This window comes from Musa acuminata, chromosome BXJ3-8 (assembly GCF_036884655.1).
Source record: "Musa acuminata AAA Group cultivar baxijiao chromosome BXJ3-8, Cavendish_Baxijiao_AAA, whole genome shotgun sequence".
NCBI classification, from domain to species: Eukaryota; Viridiplantae; Streptophyta; class Magnoliopsida; order Zingiberales; family Musaceae; genus Musa; species Musa acuminata.
In genome coordinates, this window is record NC_088356.1 from 47874603 (window position 1) to 47894732 (window position 20130).

Sequence of the window (20130 nt, forward strand, 5' to 3'; positions counted from 1 at the left end):
ACACAGGATAATTAGACAATTACTTGCTATGATCCCTTCTACTAATTGTCTTCTTCTATACACCTTCAAATATTTGTCACTCCTCTTAACATCCTTCTTATAAACTTATATCAACTACCATAAATTATGATTATTATACCCTTCATTGCTTTCACTAATTAACTCAACACTTATGTTCCCAGTATTTTAGATGAATATTAATATCTAAAAATAACCTTTTGCCTACCAACAAGCTTGTGATCAAAGGAGACATACCTCAGTTCTAAATTAGGTTCAGCGGTTAACACGAGATTAAGGTGGTGCAAGCTACCTCTGAGGAAAAACATCATCCAGTCAAATGGAAGCCAATAGGAAATAATTAGACGCCAAATACATTGCTTAACTTAGTGTGAAAAATAGTACATAGCCGCGAAACCCTTGCATACCTATCGATGGCCTGCCACCTCGGTGGCTTTGACCGGAAAACATACCTGCTAAACTGCAGTTACTCCATATATACAACATCAAAGTTGTGTTGCATCTCCCTGCTAACTTCTGGTTTCTTATGGCATCGCGGACTACTTTGTCCAGCTTCTCTTGTAGACAGCTTTCCCTTCTTAACAACTCAGCATCACGTACAAGAGTGGTGCAAGGAGCAAATGAACAGAACTCTTGCCTGAAGCAAAAGCTGAACACAAACGAAACTGATGTTACACCAAGAATAATGCAGTAATTGTATGAAGCAAAGAGTTTATAAGAATAGTGGTAACAGTCAAACGGGTAACAATTGCTTCTGATGCTTCACATTTAGGACAATGCACTTGATTTGGTTCTTCGTCTATTTCAAAGACACATAAGCATTCATTTTTTTTTTCCAAAAATACTGAAAATTTTAATTAGAATAAGGAAGTCTACAATAGTAGGAGAGCCATCCAACAAAGAAGAACCCTGATGAGCCAACAAGATGATGCATAACCATTGTTGATTAATTGTCAAACAAGTATTTGATCAAATTAGTTCTTCCAAACTTATTAAAATAGTTGATACTTTAGACGAAAATTCAAAATTAGTCATCTTCATTTAACTTTGTTTGTTCGATTAGAAATGGAATCTGAATGCATGTAAATCTTGTTCTATGATGAAAACTCACCCCTACATTCACTTGAAAATATGATTGGATATTTTTCTCACGGTTCGTCTTACCAGTCCGTACCAATGTACCGACCAACAATCTATACGATACATGCCGATGTGCAAACACATAGTATAGTGGGACGAACCAACAAACTGGTATGTACCGCTCATACCGGTTCGTTATCGGATCGGTATGTATCGCCCATACTGGACGATATACCATGGTACGACAAACCATGATTCTTCTTATATATATGAATATGAACGAATTTCATGAAGACTCCTTCCATATTTGAACAGTAAAACAATAGAAAACATCCATAATGGATGGAAGGGAATTATTTTTCTCATTCCAAAATAGAGAATATTTCTCTTAACACTATTTGAATCTCATTAAGAGCCCATGTTTAAACTAGTCATTAAGTAGAAAAAGCTAAACAAAAAAGGGTTAAGATGTCTGGTTAACGACTAAAAACATTTAACCATGTCAAACAGTCAAAATGATCATTTCAAAACACTCACAAAACTAAATCAAGAAAATTATTTCACAATAAATGATACTGAATGGTGAGGGTGTGTGTTAAGACTAGGTGTATGGTACAATACCAGTCTGGACGTTTAGCGAAACTACTAATCTAGATTCGAGATTTATATCCTTGCTAGGACAACCTAATATATTTTACAACTAACAACTCTTTGATTTTATCCTTGTGCCAAAATAACCATGAACATAGGGTGATCGAGACAACGGCTAAAGAACCTAAAAGGCCTCTCCTGCTGTTAAACTCATGCATAATAGAAATCATCATTGGTGTTGCCTGAAACACCATGATTAAAGAAGTCAACTTCAAATCCTGGATATTTCTGCATCCAAAAGTAGCTCACCATAGATCTATCAAGTTTCCTGCTAATTCTATCAACTACTAATTGTTGCTTCCATCAAGCCCAACTGAAGCCTTTATATTCTAAATCATTAACACCAATTTTAAAAAGCATTCCTTCATATCAGCACAATTGCTAAGAGAAAATTTTCTATCCTTGGAATCATCTGGATTTATTATTGCATTCAAATCTCCTAGAAGAACCCATAAAATAGTACAATTGATGTCTACATCTTAAACTTTCCAATAGCTTCCATATTTTCAGATCCAGAATTAGCTCCATAAATGACAGACAACAAAATATCATTTCCTTTGGACAATGTCATCTAACAATGAATAACTTGTCTCTCTTTACTCAAGGGATGAATAGTAAAAACAACATTGTTCTTGGAATTTAATAATAACTTGAAGGGACCATTCTAACAACTCTTTAAGAAACCATATTAAAGTTGAATATCGAGCCTCTTGATAAATGTTCTTGGAATTAAAAGGATGCATCTGTGACCTTTGTTGAAGCCAATGGAATTCAATAACTCCAAGCCACCAAATAATGTTTCAATAGGATCAAGAGGATCACCAATTTGCTGAAGCAAAGATCTCAGGGAACACCAAGCTCACAGTTAAAACAAAGAAATCACTGATTCCACATAGTCTAGTAAAAAAGAAAGGCTTACACTTGGAGTGCTTCTTCTTAACTATAATTGACAGTTCCTTCTTCTTACTTGCAGTTGGAGGAGCTGATAATGACACGCCAGCATTTGGTGATGGTCATTCACAAGGACAGACAGAGATTAAAAGGGATTGGCAGGATATCTGCATGGATAGCTTGGAAAAGGGATGACTATGAAATTAGAAATATTTACTAAACAGGAATGTACCCCGTAGCCTCTACCACAAACCATATGCACAAACTCTGGTAACACTTAAACCCACAAGGTCAATGTGTTGAAGAATGATACAGGAAGTTGGCTAACATACAGAACTGATCATTCTCACTGACAACTGGTCCAATGAGATTGCTAACAGATAGCTAATGAACCTTACTTTTTGCAACCATCTGCTAAAACATTCATTAAGTTTGAGACCATCCACATCTGTTTCTTCATTAAGCCGAGCAATTTCAACTCCTAAAGAGAAGCACGGTTCTATAGTCATGGGCACATAAAGGGAATTACATATGGAACACCAAAGTGCACACCCTTGGATTCAAGATACAATGTATACTAAAAATTTTGTCCAACTGGTATTTCCTAGTCTAACCATTTAATTGATTAGAATTGGTTAAAACCACAACACATCAGTCCCCCAGTTTTTGGACTGACAATGTCACCCAAGGGGACAATCATCAAGTATGCAACACTACCAATGAATTATGCAGATGAGAAGAAACTTGATCAAGATCATGCATGATAGACATAACTAGAAAATGGTTATTCCACGAGAACGAGAAGAAACTTGATAGAATGGGTAAAACAACATGTGATGACACCCATCATGTCATAAGTTATGCAACTTAACTTTGACTTAAATCAGGTTTAATCAAGTTGGTTATTCAAAAGAATAAAGACAAGAAAAATCCACTTCAAATCATGAAATTATTCGGAAAATTATGTCATAGCAAGATCTTAGCAGTACATGTTTTTATCTATTTTTCCATAAGTCATTATCAAAAAAATTAACAAGCTCTGACTATGGCATGAAATCACATGATAAAATATTTGAAACCATGTTGAAACAAGATCATGCTATCACATGTCTTCTCTTTAGCTCATTTTCAGTTAATTATATCATTTGCTGTAGAAGTTAGTGCAACAATTCAAGCTTTTGCTAAATAATCAGTGATGGTATGAGAAAAACTCACATGAATATGGTGCAGGTGAAATAGATGGCGACCTATCAGGAGGCTTGTTATCTGTTATACCCTCACTACGAGGTTGAACATGGGTAAAAGAAACAGCAGGTGAAGGAGAAGGCGGATTCATGTTTGGAGCTGGAACAGGTGAATTTTCATGCACACGAGGAGCAAGTAGATGTTGTGGAGCACTTGCAGGCCTAGTAGAGTGCCCCAAAACAGCTTCTGGTGCAGCAGAATGCTTTGGAGCATCAACAGGTGCAGCAACTGGGGCCAAATAACCCTTGCTTCTTGGTTTTCTTGAAAATCGATATCGGCAGCCAGAGGGAGTTGGAGATTGGTAAGCAGGTTGCGGAGCTGTATCAGGCACAGGAGCAGGAGCAAGGTGCATAGGAATATGGTGATGATGGCCATGGTGATGATGGTGGTGGTGCAGGTAATGATGATTATGATCTGGATTTGGTTGAGGAGCTGGACTTGGTGAACCAGTATTTCCTCCATTATTCAAGGAATGTTGAGGAAAAGAGAAAAGACGTATTTGCTTTACTCTACCAAATACAGTATGATTTAGGCCAAGGTTTCCTGCAGAAGAATTCCGAATTGTTTGAGCCAACTCCTTCCACCTTGGCAGTGAGGGCTGCCGATTCCCAACTGCAAGTATAATGGAGGTTTGAACAATTGTTGGAGGAGCAACTGTAGAGCCCTCCAAATTTGTCAATCTAACATATAAATTCTGCAACAAGTAACGAAGAAGTTAGTATCTAAAAAACAACAATTTAAGAAGTGAAAAGCTCACTATTAGTAACTTGTTATTTATAAGTTGCAGCTTATATATCAGAATGCTCACATAAGCCATCCAAGATGATGTTTTGCCACTGGAACCATGGGATCATGCTATGCAGGTGATGAGGCAAGTGCCCATTGACAACTGCACCAGGTATACAGGCACGGGGCACGGTTGCATTGTATCAATCTGAAGTGTTCTTTTTTTTCTTTTGACATATCCTTGCCTAAATTGCTCTACTAGATTTTCCAAAATGACTAGTAGGAGTCTCTTTCAAGCCAATGCTATACCCTAAATTATCTAGGGTCTGGTAATTGTAATAGTAACTACAAATAATAGTCACTCTATATAGGAGAACTAGAAATCAAGATGCCAGAAAAAATTATCGATAAAATGGCTTCAGATATTAAATTCTTCAGGTTGTGCACATAAAAAAACCTTAAGCATACCCGGAAGCTAGCTTCGTTTCAATAATCTGTTTATGGTAACAAATGTAATTCAGTAAACAGATGCACCATAAGCAAGGAAAAATAGAAAAAAAAATATATCAGTTAAGTGAAAATGAAAGAAGCCCTTGGCACAGGGAATGGAACATTGTGTTCAAACCTCATTCGAGTTGAGAAGTAGTCCAGCCTTCATCTGATCCTTCAGTTCACTGACTTTGTCCTGGACTTGATCAATAGAAAAATTTAAAGTAAAATTGAAAAGCATTTGCACCTTCTGCAAAAGAAAAGCTCTTTGAGGGGGTATTATGGTGATCCCTCCAGGAAACTTAAGCACTTCAAAGAACCATGAGTTCCCAAACAAGGATGCAGTCAGATGAAGTGTTGACTGCCTTACGACCAAGGACATAAAAGACTCCCTAAGTATGCTTAGCCCAGTAGTTGAGAGAGTTGAATTTCTTGGATAGGGCCAAACTCCAAAAACCACATTTGTCCAGTTAGATCCACCCAAAGGCTCCAGATAGATTACGGCTACCTGATCGAGTTAAAGCATTCAATAAGTGCATGTTCATGTTGAGGTAAACATAAAATATGCATTCAGAGTAAAAGAAAGAGCACCGAAGAATCAGGGACACCAATTTCTTCAAAGATGTCAAATTGAAGTTTTCCAATATTGGCATTTAGCAGAGCCACTGGCTTTTGTAGTCTGAAACTCGCAACAACTTCAGCTGGCAAAACTAACTTAGTCAATTAAAACAACTCAAATGACCAAATTAATAAAAATATAATATAATACAAAAACCACATCATAGTTTGTATATAAGAAGATTTGACAAATATATTAATTTAACACATTTTAAGCAAATGATGGTTAGGAGCAATTGGAAAGAACATCATTGTTGTGAATCGTACAATATTGCTGTTGGTGTAATAAATAGCAGAGAAATAATGTAGTGTTGGCTTTCTTGCTCTAAATCGAGACATACATGAACAAGAACTTCCTCTCTTGTTAAATTCCAAGGCAACAAAGATACTCAATAATCCATATAACTTAACCATTTTACATCAAGCCTCAAGGCCATCGTTCTTGTTAGATACAGCAATCAGCAGCTAGAGGGGACAACTAAAAGTGACAATTTCTTCAAAAGGATTTCAATTTTTTTTCTACAAAATATCCAACTCATTTTTGCCTACATATGAACAGTGAAGTACTGAGACAACAGAGCCCATTATATTATAAAGGTAATATCTAACATAAAATTGCAGAAGATTTTGTGGGCATAAAATGTGATCATCCATACAACCAAATAACATGTTGAAAGGTGTGCTACTAAGAAGAGAGCGCTATCATATGATTAGACAATTATTTGGTATCGATCAGTCATGAACTATTATGAACTACACAGAGCACATAACTTTACGTTTTCATGTCCTGAACAGTTCTTTAGGACCCGACACTGATTAATTCTTGTAAAACTAACTAAAGGATGATGCTAATAAGGGTTAATGGCACAAGATAATTATCAATCTCATTAAACTTCCTACGTTCTACTGAATACTAGTCAATCGTTTGTCCCTATGCCGGTGTTGCTAACATGGATGGTGTTGATGTAAGTTTCTCTTGAAAATTATTATAATTTTGCTGAAGTTGACCCACTAAACCTTAAATTTTGCTTTGTCGTCACTGGCCAAGCCCTACTTCTGTCGCCTAATATTCCTTTCCTCTTCCTTCGCGCCGCCGCACCACCACCTTCTGCTCCTCTCCTTCACCGTCATCATCCTCCCCCCCCCTCATCCGCGGCCTGATTCCCAGGCCTTCCCCGCTACTGTTATAGTTTCTTTCACTACCACCACCACAACGCCAAGAGGATCTGTGAATAGGAAGGAACGGAGGAAAAGGGGAGGCGGAGATGGTGGTTGTGATGGTGGCGGTGGTATCGGAAGAGGAGGAGGAGGAGGAAGAAGAAGAAAATGAGGTGGCAACGATAATGCTGCTTTCAACCCAAAAATATACCAAGCTTTTAACACTCCGCCACCTGACCTGTGAATCGCGAACCCCGATCGTGACGCCCGTACATCTTCACGAACGGCGGCAACCAGAACACCGCCGACAGCAGCACCGCGACGCCAAGAATCAGAGCGGCGACGCAGCGGGGCCGCACTACACGCCCGATCGAGCGGCAGCGCGGGAATCCGGAGCCGGAACTCCTCTCGGAAGCCTCAGGCGGGGACGTCGGCAGCGCGGGCGCAGGCTGCTCCTCTTCGGATTTCCCCATCACCACCCCACCAGATCTCCTCAGCCCGCATTCCCACCGTAATCTCCTTCCAATGCGCCCATTGCCTCAACACGGCGACTAATCGTAGCGGAGATCAACAAGACTGAGAGGGTTAGAGCTGGACCGATTAGGGTTAGAGCAAGGCGAGGGGGAGGGAGAGGAGGGAGAGATGAAGGTGAAGGAGAGAGAGAGAGAGAGAGAGAGAGAGAGAGAGAGAGTTAAGTAGACTTCAACACTGTGCTTTATTCATATATATTGTCATATAGTTTCTTTTGCCTAACCATCGGAGAGACGTTTTTGCATTTGCACCCCTATAATCCCGTGTTTCGCACTCACGTTCTTTCTGGTGACAAACTGACATGTAAACCCGCCATGTGTCAATATAACACAATTGCGTTTCGATCCTGGAAGCACGCATGTGAAATTTTAAAATAGTGAGGGTGTTAATGCAAAAAACTCAGGCCGTTTGAATCGACCCGTGACGCTGGTGAGCGTTCTTTGCTTCACAGTCAAGGGAGAGGTTGGACATGGGGCACAGATTGGTGGATAATTACGAGAGTGCCATATTCCTCAGAAGACACGTGTGTGGTCGATGGGACAAGTGGCATGAATCGAGATGGAAGACTTGTCGTAGTAGACCTGACTCCGGTTCATGAACCGTGGGTTCCGGTTTAGTCTAATTTGGAATCTAAACCGAATCTGTTGCAGGTGATTTCAGTCCAATTTAAGATTCGATTATTTCGAATCTGATTTTGAACTAAATTTCTTTTTTTTATTTTTTTAATATCTTTTAACTTAGTTATTTAATTTATCATTTATAGGATTTTTTTTTTACTAGTTCGAATTTCGATTTTGATTTTAAATTTTAGAAACTGAACTGAATCATTTCAGTCTAATTTAGTTTGAAATCGTCCGATTCAATTTTGATTTAGTTTTGATTCGAACTGAATCTAGTTAAGTTGATAAGCTTTGATATGTTAATTAATTAATTATATATACATATATAACTTAATTAAAAACTTATGCATGATATATATATAATAAATCACTTTCGAACGTAGGTGATTATACTACAAACATGCCTTATTTATTTTAGGTTTTTATCATTCTACCAATTATGTAATGTGGTGAATTTTTGCTTACAATAATTACAAAAATATTGTCCAAAGATTTTGCCAAATATTTATGCAAGATATTTTTTACAAGATTGTCAATGATTTTATGATATTATTCATAAAGCTAGAACGAAAAAAAATAAATAAATTATAATGATATTATAATCTAGTAGTAAATGCTAAAGAATTTTTTAGAAAAAATTATACTGTAGTCGCACCTTCGCCTGTCTTTTCGCATCATGGTTGACCACAATCCTCGCGCGAAGACATAAATGACTAAAAAAAAAGAGGAGAGGAGGGTCATCGACATTGTTAATTCACATAGAGAGGTACAAACAACTAAAGAAGGAGAAAAAGATAATTGATAAGACAAGCTTGTTTGAGACGTATGTAATGAGAGGATATTGTAACAAAAATCTAAAATTAAATTTAAAAAAGAATTCATCAAAAGTATATTGTAACAATTTTGTGACAGATATTTTAGTAGACTAGTTGAAATCCCATCATCTTGGTCTTTGAACCCTACTTTGATTGTTGAGCCTTATCACTTCAGCTTATCCAATCCAATCCAAATGTCACGTGTTAGTTGTTGTGAGTGTTTCAAATTTTTTTTTTAATTAATTTTCGTTATTATAAATAAAACCAACAAATAATATTTCATATAAAAGTGAGATATGCATGTATTGTTAAAATTTTAAAAATTATTATATTAAATGACACATATGTTATTCATAAATAGATTTAGCTATATATATATTTTTTAAAATAAAATAAAAAATAATATTAAATAAATATTTTGATACCAAATATCACAATCGACCTGAACCAAATATAACTAGTCAATAACTCTTGTTTGATCTTAATCACCGATCAAAATACTTAAGATGAAATTATCATAATACACTTATCAGATTCTTATAAATCAATTTTAATCTTTACCTGACTAATCGAAAATGTTCACTGCTCAAATTTGTTGTTCGAATTTTAGCAAATGAAAAATAGATTACCAAGGATTATTTTCAAGGACCGAAGAGAAATGCTAAAATAATATTCCGCTCATACCTCAAAATATTTATCAATCCACCAAACCATTAAAATTAAAATCGACATAGAGTACGTTTCCGAGTCCACCTTAGCCCTCCAACAAGCGCTCGACTCCATTCTTACGCAGACGATCATGAACCGAATCAGGTTGATTCAGACATCACTAACAACATACCTATCAAAACATATTATTGTGTTTACAAAAACAACAATAATGTCCCTACCATATGGCATCAGCTACATTGTTATTTCCATGCTCCCACAAGCCCTTATGCAAGACAACAAGACAACATCCTTGGTTATTAGCTGTGGCTATGTAAAACTTCAGTAAAAGAAAACTACAAAACCTACCTTCTAAATCAAAAAGTTTTTCTTTCAACTTTTGCTTTGACTCATAAGAAATACTCATGATGTATAAAAGAAAAATTGTAGGCAGGAACTATATAAAATAGAAACTTGTTCCACCAATAACCATTCAGCCAATTTTCTCGAGCATTTCTTACTTGGTATACTCTGGCACAATATATAAAGCTCAAAATTTGTTCTGTGACAACATTGTCCAGTAAAGAAAACCAAAATGATGTGTAATTCTTCGACAGTAATTTGCCATTGTCAAAACAATTGGCAGCTGGAGAAGGCCTCAATCCTATGATGACAAACCATGATTGGCCATTGACAAATCTTCATCAACAAAATTACAGCAAAAGGCTTTATAACACATTTCATAACCACACAAATGCATACCAAATCCTATATTTGAAAGATAACCACCTTTCAGAACAGATGATTACATTAAAAAGTGTAAATTACATGATTCCAGAGAAATTTGCTTCATCTCATATTGAACACCTGTTGTCCGAACATCCAATTCACTCCACACAGCAGTGACAGGAGACTTCAACCTCAAACAGTGTCATACAGCTGCTAGAGCTTCAACTTAGGATCATACAAGTCACATCCATTTTCTCCACTTCACTTTATCCTTATCTTATAATGGTATAGGATATGAAGAAATTACAATTAAGAAGCAACAAGAGAATTCTAAGAAACATGTTTACTTTGAGTTATTATTCAAAGAATTTTGAATAATCAGAAACTCCACACTTTTGATGGAAAGCATTCAATTTATGGATAAGAGAATTCTAAGAAACATGTCTACTTTGAGAATTCTAAGAAATATGTCTACTTTGAGTTATTATTCAAAGAATTTTGAATAATCAGAAACTCCACACTTTTGTTGGAAAGCATTCAATTTATGGATAAGAAATACTGTACACAAGACCAGTCCAAAACCAGCATTTAGCTGATAATTTTATGTACAGAAGAAAATACTAGAAACAATGTACAGAAATGAATACTAAATTTGAACAATGTCGAAATGAATGAGTAATAAGAGCAATATGCTTAGTAAATTACTGAAAGCATGCCCTTGACAAGGTATCATGCAGGTAAGTGATGCTTACTCCGTTATGTCAAAACACAGTTTAGCTTCATCCCATGGACCATTTATCTCAAACTTGTATTCCTGTATCCTTATAAGCCAGTAGGGGCAAACAACAGATATGAAAAGTAGAAGACCTAACAAGAGAACAAAGAGCATGCCATGCAACTGGTACACAACACTCAGTGTCATACTCATTAATGCAAATGAAAAGCCTAGGTGCACTCTGTTGGAGTATTTCTTGATGCAAAACGTGATAAGTGGAGCAAAAAGAAAGATTTGCAAAGAAAAGAGCATGATGGCAAAGACATGAAGCCTAGATGGGAGGCGTGAGGCCACAAGAACTGATGCCACTATTGACGCATTCAAAGAGATGTTACTTGCCAGATTCGGGTTCTTCAGAGCACCGGGGGGTCTTATTGTGGAGCCAGAATAATCATGCAGGAAAAGATGGATGATGAGAAGCGATACAGTTAGTGCCACTATTGAATCTGAACTCATAGACCTGGTGAGAGTGTGATAGATAGGTGCCAAAATGTATAGGCCACATATGAAAAAGGAAATGTTGAGAAAATACCGTGAGAGAAGCTGCACGGAGAGCTGACTAGTAGTGATCAAGAGTATCGAAAAACCAAGTGCTAGGAGACCTACATCCAGTTTAAGGAGAGAGATCTCATCAATGTTCAAGCTCAATGTGTGAGCCCATACAGAGACCACAAGAGCTACTATGCACATATATTGAGTAATGGAGACAGAATCTTGCATCACTTTCCAAAGATCCCTCTTTACCACATTAGCATTCATAACCATTTCTTCAAGAAATGACTCATCGGTGTAGTTGTCGTCATAACCTGGCTGCATTCCTCCATAGGCCACTTTCTTCCACATTGGCCGTTCTATGACCTGATCTGTAGCACCTTCCATCTACCTTGTTAGGTCTTCGGATGCCGAAATCTTCAGTAATCAACTTTTCCCTGCAGAGGGTAAGAAAATGAAGTCCAAATGAACCAACAGGATAAGGTCGATTAAACGGATTCTCTCCTGCAATCCAGTACAATAATACCACATGATGGTATCCATATATAACGAGATGATAGTCTAATGCATACCGATCGATGGCAGAATTGGTATGACGCAGTACAGATCAACATACCAACGCTCAGTATGGATCAGTATCACCTATACTAGAGAAAAGAGGGAGAGAAGAAAGGGAAGGTCTGAGGCAGAGGAGGGTTGGGATCGGGAAGGAGAAGAGGGGTCGAGGGTACCAGGGAAAAGGGCACGGGCGGTGGCGGCGGCGACAGGAGGAGAGGAACGCGAAGTGTCTGGGAAGCTCGGCTTGAGAGGGATCGCCGGCGGCCGCGGCAGCAGCACCGATTAGAAGATCGATACCGACTAGGGTGAAAGATCGGATAAATCACTCTACTGGTTTTCCTATTTCTTTTATTTTTGGGGGGTTTTATTTGTGAGTTGGCTTTAGTTGCATAGCTAAACTCGGATCAACTCGTGCGAGTGGACGATTCACTGTCCCAACCGATTCGCTGGAGTTGACCAGATCGTGATTTTGACCACTTGCTCTTTGCGTGCCGAAATTATGAATGCAAAGTGTCTATACAAAGTGGAAAAATTCCATTTTCAATAAATTATTAAATACTAAAACGATGTACAAATTGATCCAAGATATAAAGTACTTTCAACATTAATTTTTATCTACACTTAAGATATTCATTTGATGATAATATATCATAATTATTTATTTAAGAGTTATGATTCGTAATTTTGATTATTGTCCTCTTAAATCTTAAATTCTTATGGTTTACTCGTATCTAAAATAATTTTTATTTTTTTAAATATAACATATAAATACCTTCCATCAAATCTAAGTTTACAAACGTTAGAGTGCTTACGTGATATACTGACTCATAATAAATTATTAATATAATGATATTTATAATTTAAGTTTAGAGGATTAAAGTTCATTTTAGCCGATGTGGTTTTGGTCATAGATATCTTAAAATCTTATTATTTTTTTATATCTAAAATAATTCATATATTTTAAAAAATATATGATATAAGCTTCTCTCGTAAAGTTTGAGTTAACAAATGTTAGAGTTTGCATATGTAGCATGTTGACTCACAATAATATATTAATATAATGACATCGATAATTTAAGTTAAAAAAACTGAGACCATCATCAATGATGGAATGAGGCGTCATTGTGAAAGTGACCACCAATAGCAGCACTGAGCCATTGTTGTTTGGCAGGACATCATACTCACGTAGCCTCTCTCATGCTGATGATAAACTCAGAAGCTTTCAATCCTAGCATCGGATTAGTCGATGCACATCCACCTATGAGAAGACTAAAAACTCCTAAACTCATCATAAATGCAGAATAACTTGTGTATATATGATGCCCTGGAAGGCAACAACAACTTGATGCTATCGTTGTTGGTTGTTTTCACGACAACGATGCCTTCCTACTATTGATGGAGGTCTTAGTTTTTTTTTTTAATTTAAATTATACAAGTTAATAGTTTATTGTGAGTATACTATAATGTTTGTTAACTCCGACTTGATCGAAGAAGCTTATATGTTATGTTTTAAAAAATATAAGAATTATTTTAAACATAAGTAAACTATAAATGCTTAAGAGATCAATGACCAACGCCACATGAGTTAAAATGAACTCTAATCATTTAAACTTAAATTATATATATTATTATATTAATAATTTATTTTTAGTTAGCATGTTACGTAAATAGATTATAACGTCTGTTAACTCAAACTAGATAGGAGGGACTTATATGCTATATTTTTTAAAATATAAATATTATTTTATATACGAGTAAACCATAAGGGCCTAAAGAAGTATATGACCAAAACCATAAAAACTAAAATAGATCTTAAACCTTTATTTAAATATAAAAAATAAAAATATTATTCGATATATTTTGAATGTATCAACTAATTTGATTAGTAAAAATTTCATTAAATCATCGTAAGACTTTCACTTACCCTTGCAAAAGAAAAAAAAAAAGGTCAAGAATTACATTCAATTAAGATGTCAATTATCATATTTATAAATCTGCAAGGAGTCTAACGGCCTCATTAATTAAAAGGTAATACATGTCAAATAAAAGGTGCTTGACACCCACGATATCCGCACCCCTTACATGTCAAATAAAAGGTAATAATACAATCCAACTAAATTAATTGTTCGGCTTGACCGTGCCATTCTCCCGTACATACGTAAATTAATGAAGCCAACTTGTAATTTTGGATCGTCGCAACATTCACACGCACACACCAACAATAATTTGGCCCATGGTATGGTCCACATCAGCTCCATGAAACACCCTCTCCAATCCCCCCAACTCAGCATGGGGCCTACTACCCATTAAAGGAAAAAAAAAAGGCATGTGCCACACGAAACGCAATCCCAGCCGTTTGATCCCGCTCCCTCCATCATGATCGTATAAATAATGTCTCCTTTGCTTACAATACAAATAATGTAACATTAAGTGAGGTTATATTTGCAGTAGCAGAAGATTAAGGGGGTAGTCTTAGCTGGAATTTGTGGAGGACAGCTGTCAGTCTCGTACGGCCGACAGAACGAGAATATGCTGCCGATACTTTCCCACTCAACTCCGAACTACCCCTTCACAAACCTCATCTTTTATTCGACGTACCTGCGGGTCCCGCGCTCCGCCATGACTCACTGCGTTTTGGCCAAAACCCATCGAAGCGGGAAGGAGAACATGACACGCAGCGTCCGTCGCCGTTCGCGACCCTCGGCTCCCGACGCCCGGATCTGTAGCCGCGCTGCCTCGGCCCCACCTCTTATTATCTGTATTCCTATTTTACCCTTTTCACATGCGATCAATAATAACACCTCTCTCTCTCTCTCTCTCTCTCCTTCAACGACTTATCTCGGCTCTCTCAATAATTGGATTTGTTGGTAACTACAATCATTACGCAAAAGGTGGTCAGTGACTTGGGGCCATGATATAATGGCTGCGATGCATGTGATCCGAATGGGTCCCTCCACGGTTGATGGACACGGTGGACGACGTGCCTATCTTATCACTCTCCAAGTCAAGGAGTTGACGGGGTTGATATTTACGGTGGCGTCATCGCAAATAGGCCCCAAAGTAACGTCCTAATTCGGGGGCCACTCAGAACACGAGTCAAACACTCGCCCAGTTATGAAAGGACCACAGGGGCAAATCCGTCATTTAGGGATTCCCAGCACGCCACTTCGCTGTCCATCTCTAAACTCAATATTATATATATAAATATATATTTTTATTAGAACTTATATTAAAGGAAATCTTCCGTATAAAAGAGAGGCACCCACTAATTAACCCCTCTCTCCCTCTCGCTATACTCACTCCGCAGGCTGTTCCATACTTCCTCGACTTCTCTTCGGCGCTCCGTCGAGCACTCGTCCCGTCGGCACCGGCCGGCCGGCCGCCGTGATTTGTTTCCTCCGCTGTTTCCTTCGGATTCATCTATTTTCCCTCCCTGCTGGCGGTGGTTCCTTGTCCTGGGGCCCTTGGGGGCCGGTGGATGGAGTGATCGATACGAGGTTGCGGGGGGATTGATGGCGAGGGTCGGCCTCGGGTTGGCGGTGGGGTGCGCCGTGGTGACGTGCGCGATCGCGGCAGCGCTCGTGAGCCGCAGCGTGAGGAGGCGGTGGCGCTGGGGTCAGGCGGTGGCGCTGGTGAGGGAGTTGGAGGTGGCGTGCGACACCCCAGTTGGGAGGCTGCGCCAGGTGGTCGACGCCATGGCGGTGGAGATGCACGCTGGTCTCGCGTCCGACGGCGGCAGCAAGCTCAAGATGTTGCTCACCTTCATCGATAACCTGCCGGATGGGTAAGTGGTAATTGCTTTTGTTTCTTCATTTGCCCTGGTCCATCATTCCGAACACAGACTTTGCGGCTTTTCCCTTTTGTGTTATTGTACTGTTTGTTGGATACATACAAAGGATCTTGAAGCGTTTCTGCTGTGTTTGTTTCTTTTGGGATATCTGTATCTGCTGCAACTTTGACTTTTATTGCATTAAGGAACCTTATCTTTACGTTGGAATATGTGCTTATAGTGTGATCAGCGGGAACACAGACCGAAGTGGTGAACTATTTATTGACTTTAATTCTTGTACAATGCTTATTTTTATTATCCTTTTCCTCTTTTAGTTGTTTGTTTATGGCGTTGTATTAATTGGTACCTTGTTCTAATAGATTGCTATTTGTCTTGCAGAATTGATGGTCTGAATCTGTAAATATTTTGAAAAGATTTATAGTGTGCTTGCATTGTATATGTTATCATTCAATTTGCATGTGATGTCTTTTTATTTCTTTTTTGTTTCTAGATAAAGTTTGATAGATGAACATTTTCTTCATTTAGAATGATGGAAACAACTTCATGCATAAATCTATCAATTCACTCTTTCTTTTGGCTTTTAGTGAATCAAGTTGGTTATTTGCATTCCATTTTTCCTTAAATGAACATTTTTTCCTTGCAGTACTTCTGAATTATACCTCATTTGAAGTACTTCTCATCATAGCCTGGGTATTACTGACAATTTACTGCTTACAAGCTGAATCCATGCGATTAGTTGTATCATGGGTTAATTCTTCTCATATCAATTCAACTTGATTGGTTAGTGTATTATAGTTGTTGGTATATGAGTTTCGAGCATAGTTAGTAATGACATTTAGGAGCTACCGCTATATTCTGAGAAGAGATGGAGAAAGTTTTGTGCTCCTGGTTGTTCTTCATACCATAGTGTTATTAATGGCAAGAAATGGCGAATACAACCAAGTATTATTAATAATATCATTTTAGACCAAAAAGAAGCTGATTCGAGATGACATAATAGGGCTGGGAGGGGATTGTTCACTGCAAGAAATTATGATTTTAAATTTGGGCTGGAAGCATTAATCTTGCTCGTTTGGTAATGCCATTTTGATACTAAGAAACATGCACCTATTAGGTTGATTCATGTCATAACATTGGTGATGTAAGCATAAAAGCCATCAAAGGAAATTTGATCTTTCATTGTTGAGTCTAGGACCTACTGAGAATAGTATTTGCGGTCTTCCTTTTCTAATTTTTCCTTCATTCTACTTCCATGGGGTCATGATAAGGATGGTTCTCTGCAACATGGGTGATCAGTATTGGAAGCACAGGAATAGTACTCTGCTTGCCAGGTTATGACTATGCATATCGACGCTTATGACGTGTTGTATTGGCCGTCCTTCGAGAACTGAACAATATGTTTTGACTTCCCCTAAACATAGATTACCATCATATGTCTATTGTTCACTGAAAGAAATGGCAAATACAACCAAGTATTATTAATAATATCATTTTAGACCAAAAAGAAGCTGATTAGAGATGATATAATAGGGTTGGGAGGGGTTAGTTCACTGCAAGAAATTATTATTTTAAATTTGGGCTGGAAGCATTAATCTTGCTCATTTAGTAATGCCATTTTGATACTAAGATACATGCACCTATGCAGTTGATTTAGCATATGCACTTGATTTATGTCATAATTGTGGTGATGTAAGCATAAAACCATCAAAGGAAATTTGATCTTTCATTGTTGAGTCTAGGACTTCCACAAGAATAGTATTTGTGGTTTTCCGTTTCTTTTTTTTTCCTTCTTGGGGTCATGATAAGGTTGCTTCTTTGCAACGTAGGTGATGAGCAGGAATAGTCCTGTGCTTGTCGACCCTTTCAATGTGTTGTATTGGCTGTCCTTCGAGAAGTGAACAATATGTTTTGACTTCCCCTCAAAATAAATCAGCATCATATGTGTCATAAAGTCATGATTAGGATGTGTTGCTTCATGTTTGGTTTCTTCTTGATAGTTGTTGTATATTGTTTGGCATATATGAATATGATTAAGCCTTTGATCAATTTCATGCGTATATCTCTATTTTTATATATTCATGGAAGCACCTTAAAATGATTTTAGGAAACCCTTTGGTGAATCAGTGAATCTCAACTAATTTGACTTAATTTTTCAAGACATGTAGGGTAATTGGGTTGCTTGAGGGGTGCACAAACATGCATCTTTTACGTTAAATCATGTCAACTGGAAAGATGATATTCTATGTAAGGAAGCTCTAGAGGTTTTTGCAGATCAGTTTTCACAGTCTTTCTTTTTAGTTTTTTCTTAACTTCTTCAGGAAGTGAACAGTGGATTTGGACTGTACAAAATGCATATCACTATGATAAGTTTCACAAAGTTATGATGAGGATTGGCTGTTTCCTTTCCTTTTGGCTATGTTTTCTTCTTATTAGAAATGATTGAATGAACTGATGTTGATTTCTTACCAGAACCGAAGAAGGTACATACTACGCACTTGATTTAGGAGGTACAAATTTTAGGGTCCTGCGGGTTCAGCTTGGTGGTAAAGGGTCCATGATATTGAGTCACAAAGTGGAAAGTCAACCAATTCCCCAGGAATTAATGACTGGTACAAGTGAGGTACTTCTTGCTTTCCTGTTTGGTCCATCTAATTTGTTTGTCTAATTTTCCTTATTTTGGCTCTTTTTAGTGGTTTCTTTAACCTAGTAAATTTCATTATTTTCTATGCAGGAGCTGTTTACTTTTATTGCTTCAATACTAAAGCGGTTTGTTCAAAGTGAGAATGATGGTTTTCAACAGCTACCAGATGATAGAAAAGATCTTGGATTTACATTTTCTTTTCCTGTGAAACAATTGTCTATTTCTTCTGGTGTTCTTATCAAGTGGACTAAAGGGTTTTCAATTGAAGATGCTGTGAGTTGAACTTATTGATGTGTATCATTGTTTTGTAAAGGGGTACTGACATATTGGTTTTGTGTCTTTTACCAGCAGCTTCTCTAGCGCTTGTGCCTACTCTGTCATGTTTTTCACATTTATCAGCATGAAATATTTGACATGTGGAAATAGAATATATGATGTCGGCTTTTGGTACCTTAATTATAGTTACAGTTTTATATACATGCTTCTCAGCAAGCATCTTTCCAAAGCTGGATGTGGTGTTCCTATAAATAGAAATATTTGTGATTATAATTATAGTAAGCTAACATCACCAATGCAGGCCCCAAGCTCGGAATAAAAAGGTGGAGGGTTGCGTTAGGTTACTGATAACCAGCGTAAAACTATGTTAGATCTCATAACATGGATCTTAACTGATTTTAGCATAGAGCTATGTCGTCACCCGGAAGTGACGTGAGACGCCTTCACTATATAGGTGTCCTTAATTGATCTCAATGGCGACAAAAGATCTATGTAGCCAACCTCAAAAAATTGAGACTTACAGTCTTGTTATTGTTGTTGTATAATTATAGTAAGCTTTATTTGTCACGTTAGACATTCATTTTACTGTTAGATTTTCTGTTCTCTTTATATTAAGATGTGACACTTTTACAGATGTGTTTGTTAATATAACTATTCCATGAATAACAACAGCATATAATTACAGTTATTATTGAGGTTTTGTTTCAAATATCTCATGTTAAAGGCCGCTACTTTCTTGATTTTACTGCAATGAAAGCATAAAAAGGGAACATTTTTTGCTTTTTGTTGCTTGTATTATTTTTTCCAAGCTTGTATTGAGATAATATTGATGTGGTTACACTCTCATGACCTGTCAAGTGAAAAGTAGCAGTAACCTTTTACATTTGAGTACTGTTTTTAAACATGATCTTCCACTAGCTAATACCTTGAAGTAGCTTGCTGCACTGGTAAAATACTGATCTATTATATGTGACAATTTTGGTAATTAAACATTTGAAATTGGCACAGTCCATTTGGTTTATTAACTTGAATTTTTAACTAATTCCTAGTCTGTATCTTTGTGAGCCTGTGCATAAAGCTAGATCTGGGAACAAGTTTATACATCATGGGATTGCATTTTATAAATTTTATGTTTGGGTAAAATTGTATAATGATAAAGATATGGTATACAGATATAACTTATGTCATATTGACCTGGAATATGATTTATATTGCTGATGACTTCATTCAATACAAGCCATAATGACAATTTTAGTGGTTGTTTTGACTAATTTATGCTTTGGGATTTAGGTTGGAAAAGATATTGCACAGTGTTTAAATGAAGCCATGACAAAGATTGGACTTAATATGCGGGTAGCTGCATTGGTATGATCTTAGTC

General features: G+C 37.2%; 3 protein-coding genes across 4 annotated transcripts in view; 1 reads left to right on the forward strand and 2 right to left on the reverse strand.

Annotated features, from left to right (window-relative positions):
- Window positions 1-350: 350 nt before the first annotated feature.
- On the reverse strand, window positions 351-7525 carry LOC135645176 (uncharacterized). Its single transcript, XM_065163303.1, has 5 exons — window positions 7115-7525; window positions 5692-5801; window positions 5237-5608; window positions 3856-4579; window positions 351-667 (listed from the first exon to the last, which is right to left on the reverse strand). The coding sequence occupies exons 1-5, from the start codon at window positions 7347-7349 to the stop codon at window positions 597-599; spliced, it is 1512 nt and encodes a 503-aa protein (XP_065019375.1). The 5' UTR covers window positions 7350-7525; the 3' UTR covers window positions 351-596.
- A 3267-nt stretch (window positions 7526-10792) lies between these two features.
- On the reverse strand, window positions 10793-12383 carry LOC135645299 (phosphatidylinositol N-acetylglucosaminyltransferase subunit C-like). Of its 2 annotated transcripts, none has more exons than XM_065163559.1 (2): window positions 12218-12383; window positions 10793-11923 (listed from the first exon to the last, which is right to left on the reverse strand). In XM_065163559.1, exon 2 carries the CDS (start codon window positions 11871-11873, stop codon window positions 10968-10970), a length of 906 nt encoding a protein of 301 aa, XP_065019631.1. In that variant the 5' UTR covers window positions 11874-11923; window positions 12218-12383; the 3' UTR covers window positions 10793-10967. The 2 variants fall into 2 exon arrangements, with proteins under 2 accessions (XP_065019631.1, XP_065019632.1); XM_065163560.1 differs by having other exon boundaries at window positions 12059-12383.
- A 2932-nt stretch (window positions 12384-15315) lies between these two features.
- Window positions 15316-20130, forward strand: part of LOC135645015 (hexokinase-3-like) — an 8015-nt gene continuing 3200 nt past the window's right edge. Inside the window, exons 1-4 of the mRNA XM_065163040.1 lie at window positions 15316-15828; window positions 18304-18454; window positions 18566-18748; window positions 20042-20116. Of these exons, the coding sequence (XP_065019112.1) occupies window positions 15557-15828; window positions 18304-18454; window positions 18566-18748; window positions 20042-20116 (681 nt within the window). The 5' untranslated portion in view covers window positions 15316-15556. The remainder of the gene's footprint in view (window positions 15829-18303; window positions 18455-18565; window positions 18749-20041; window positions 20117-20130) is intronic.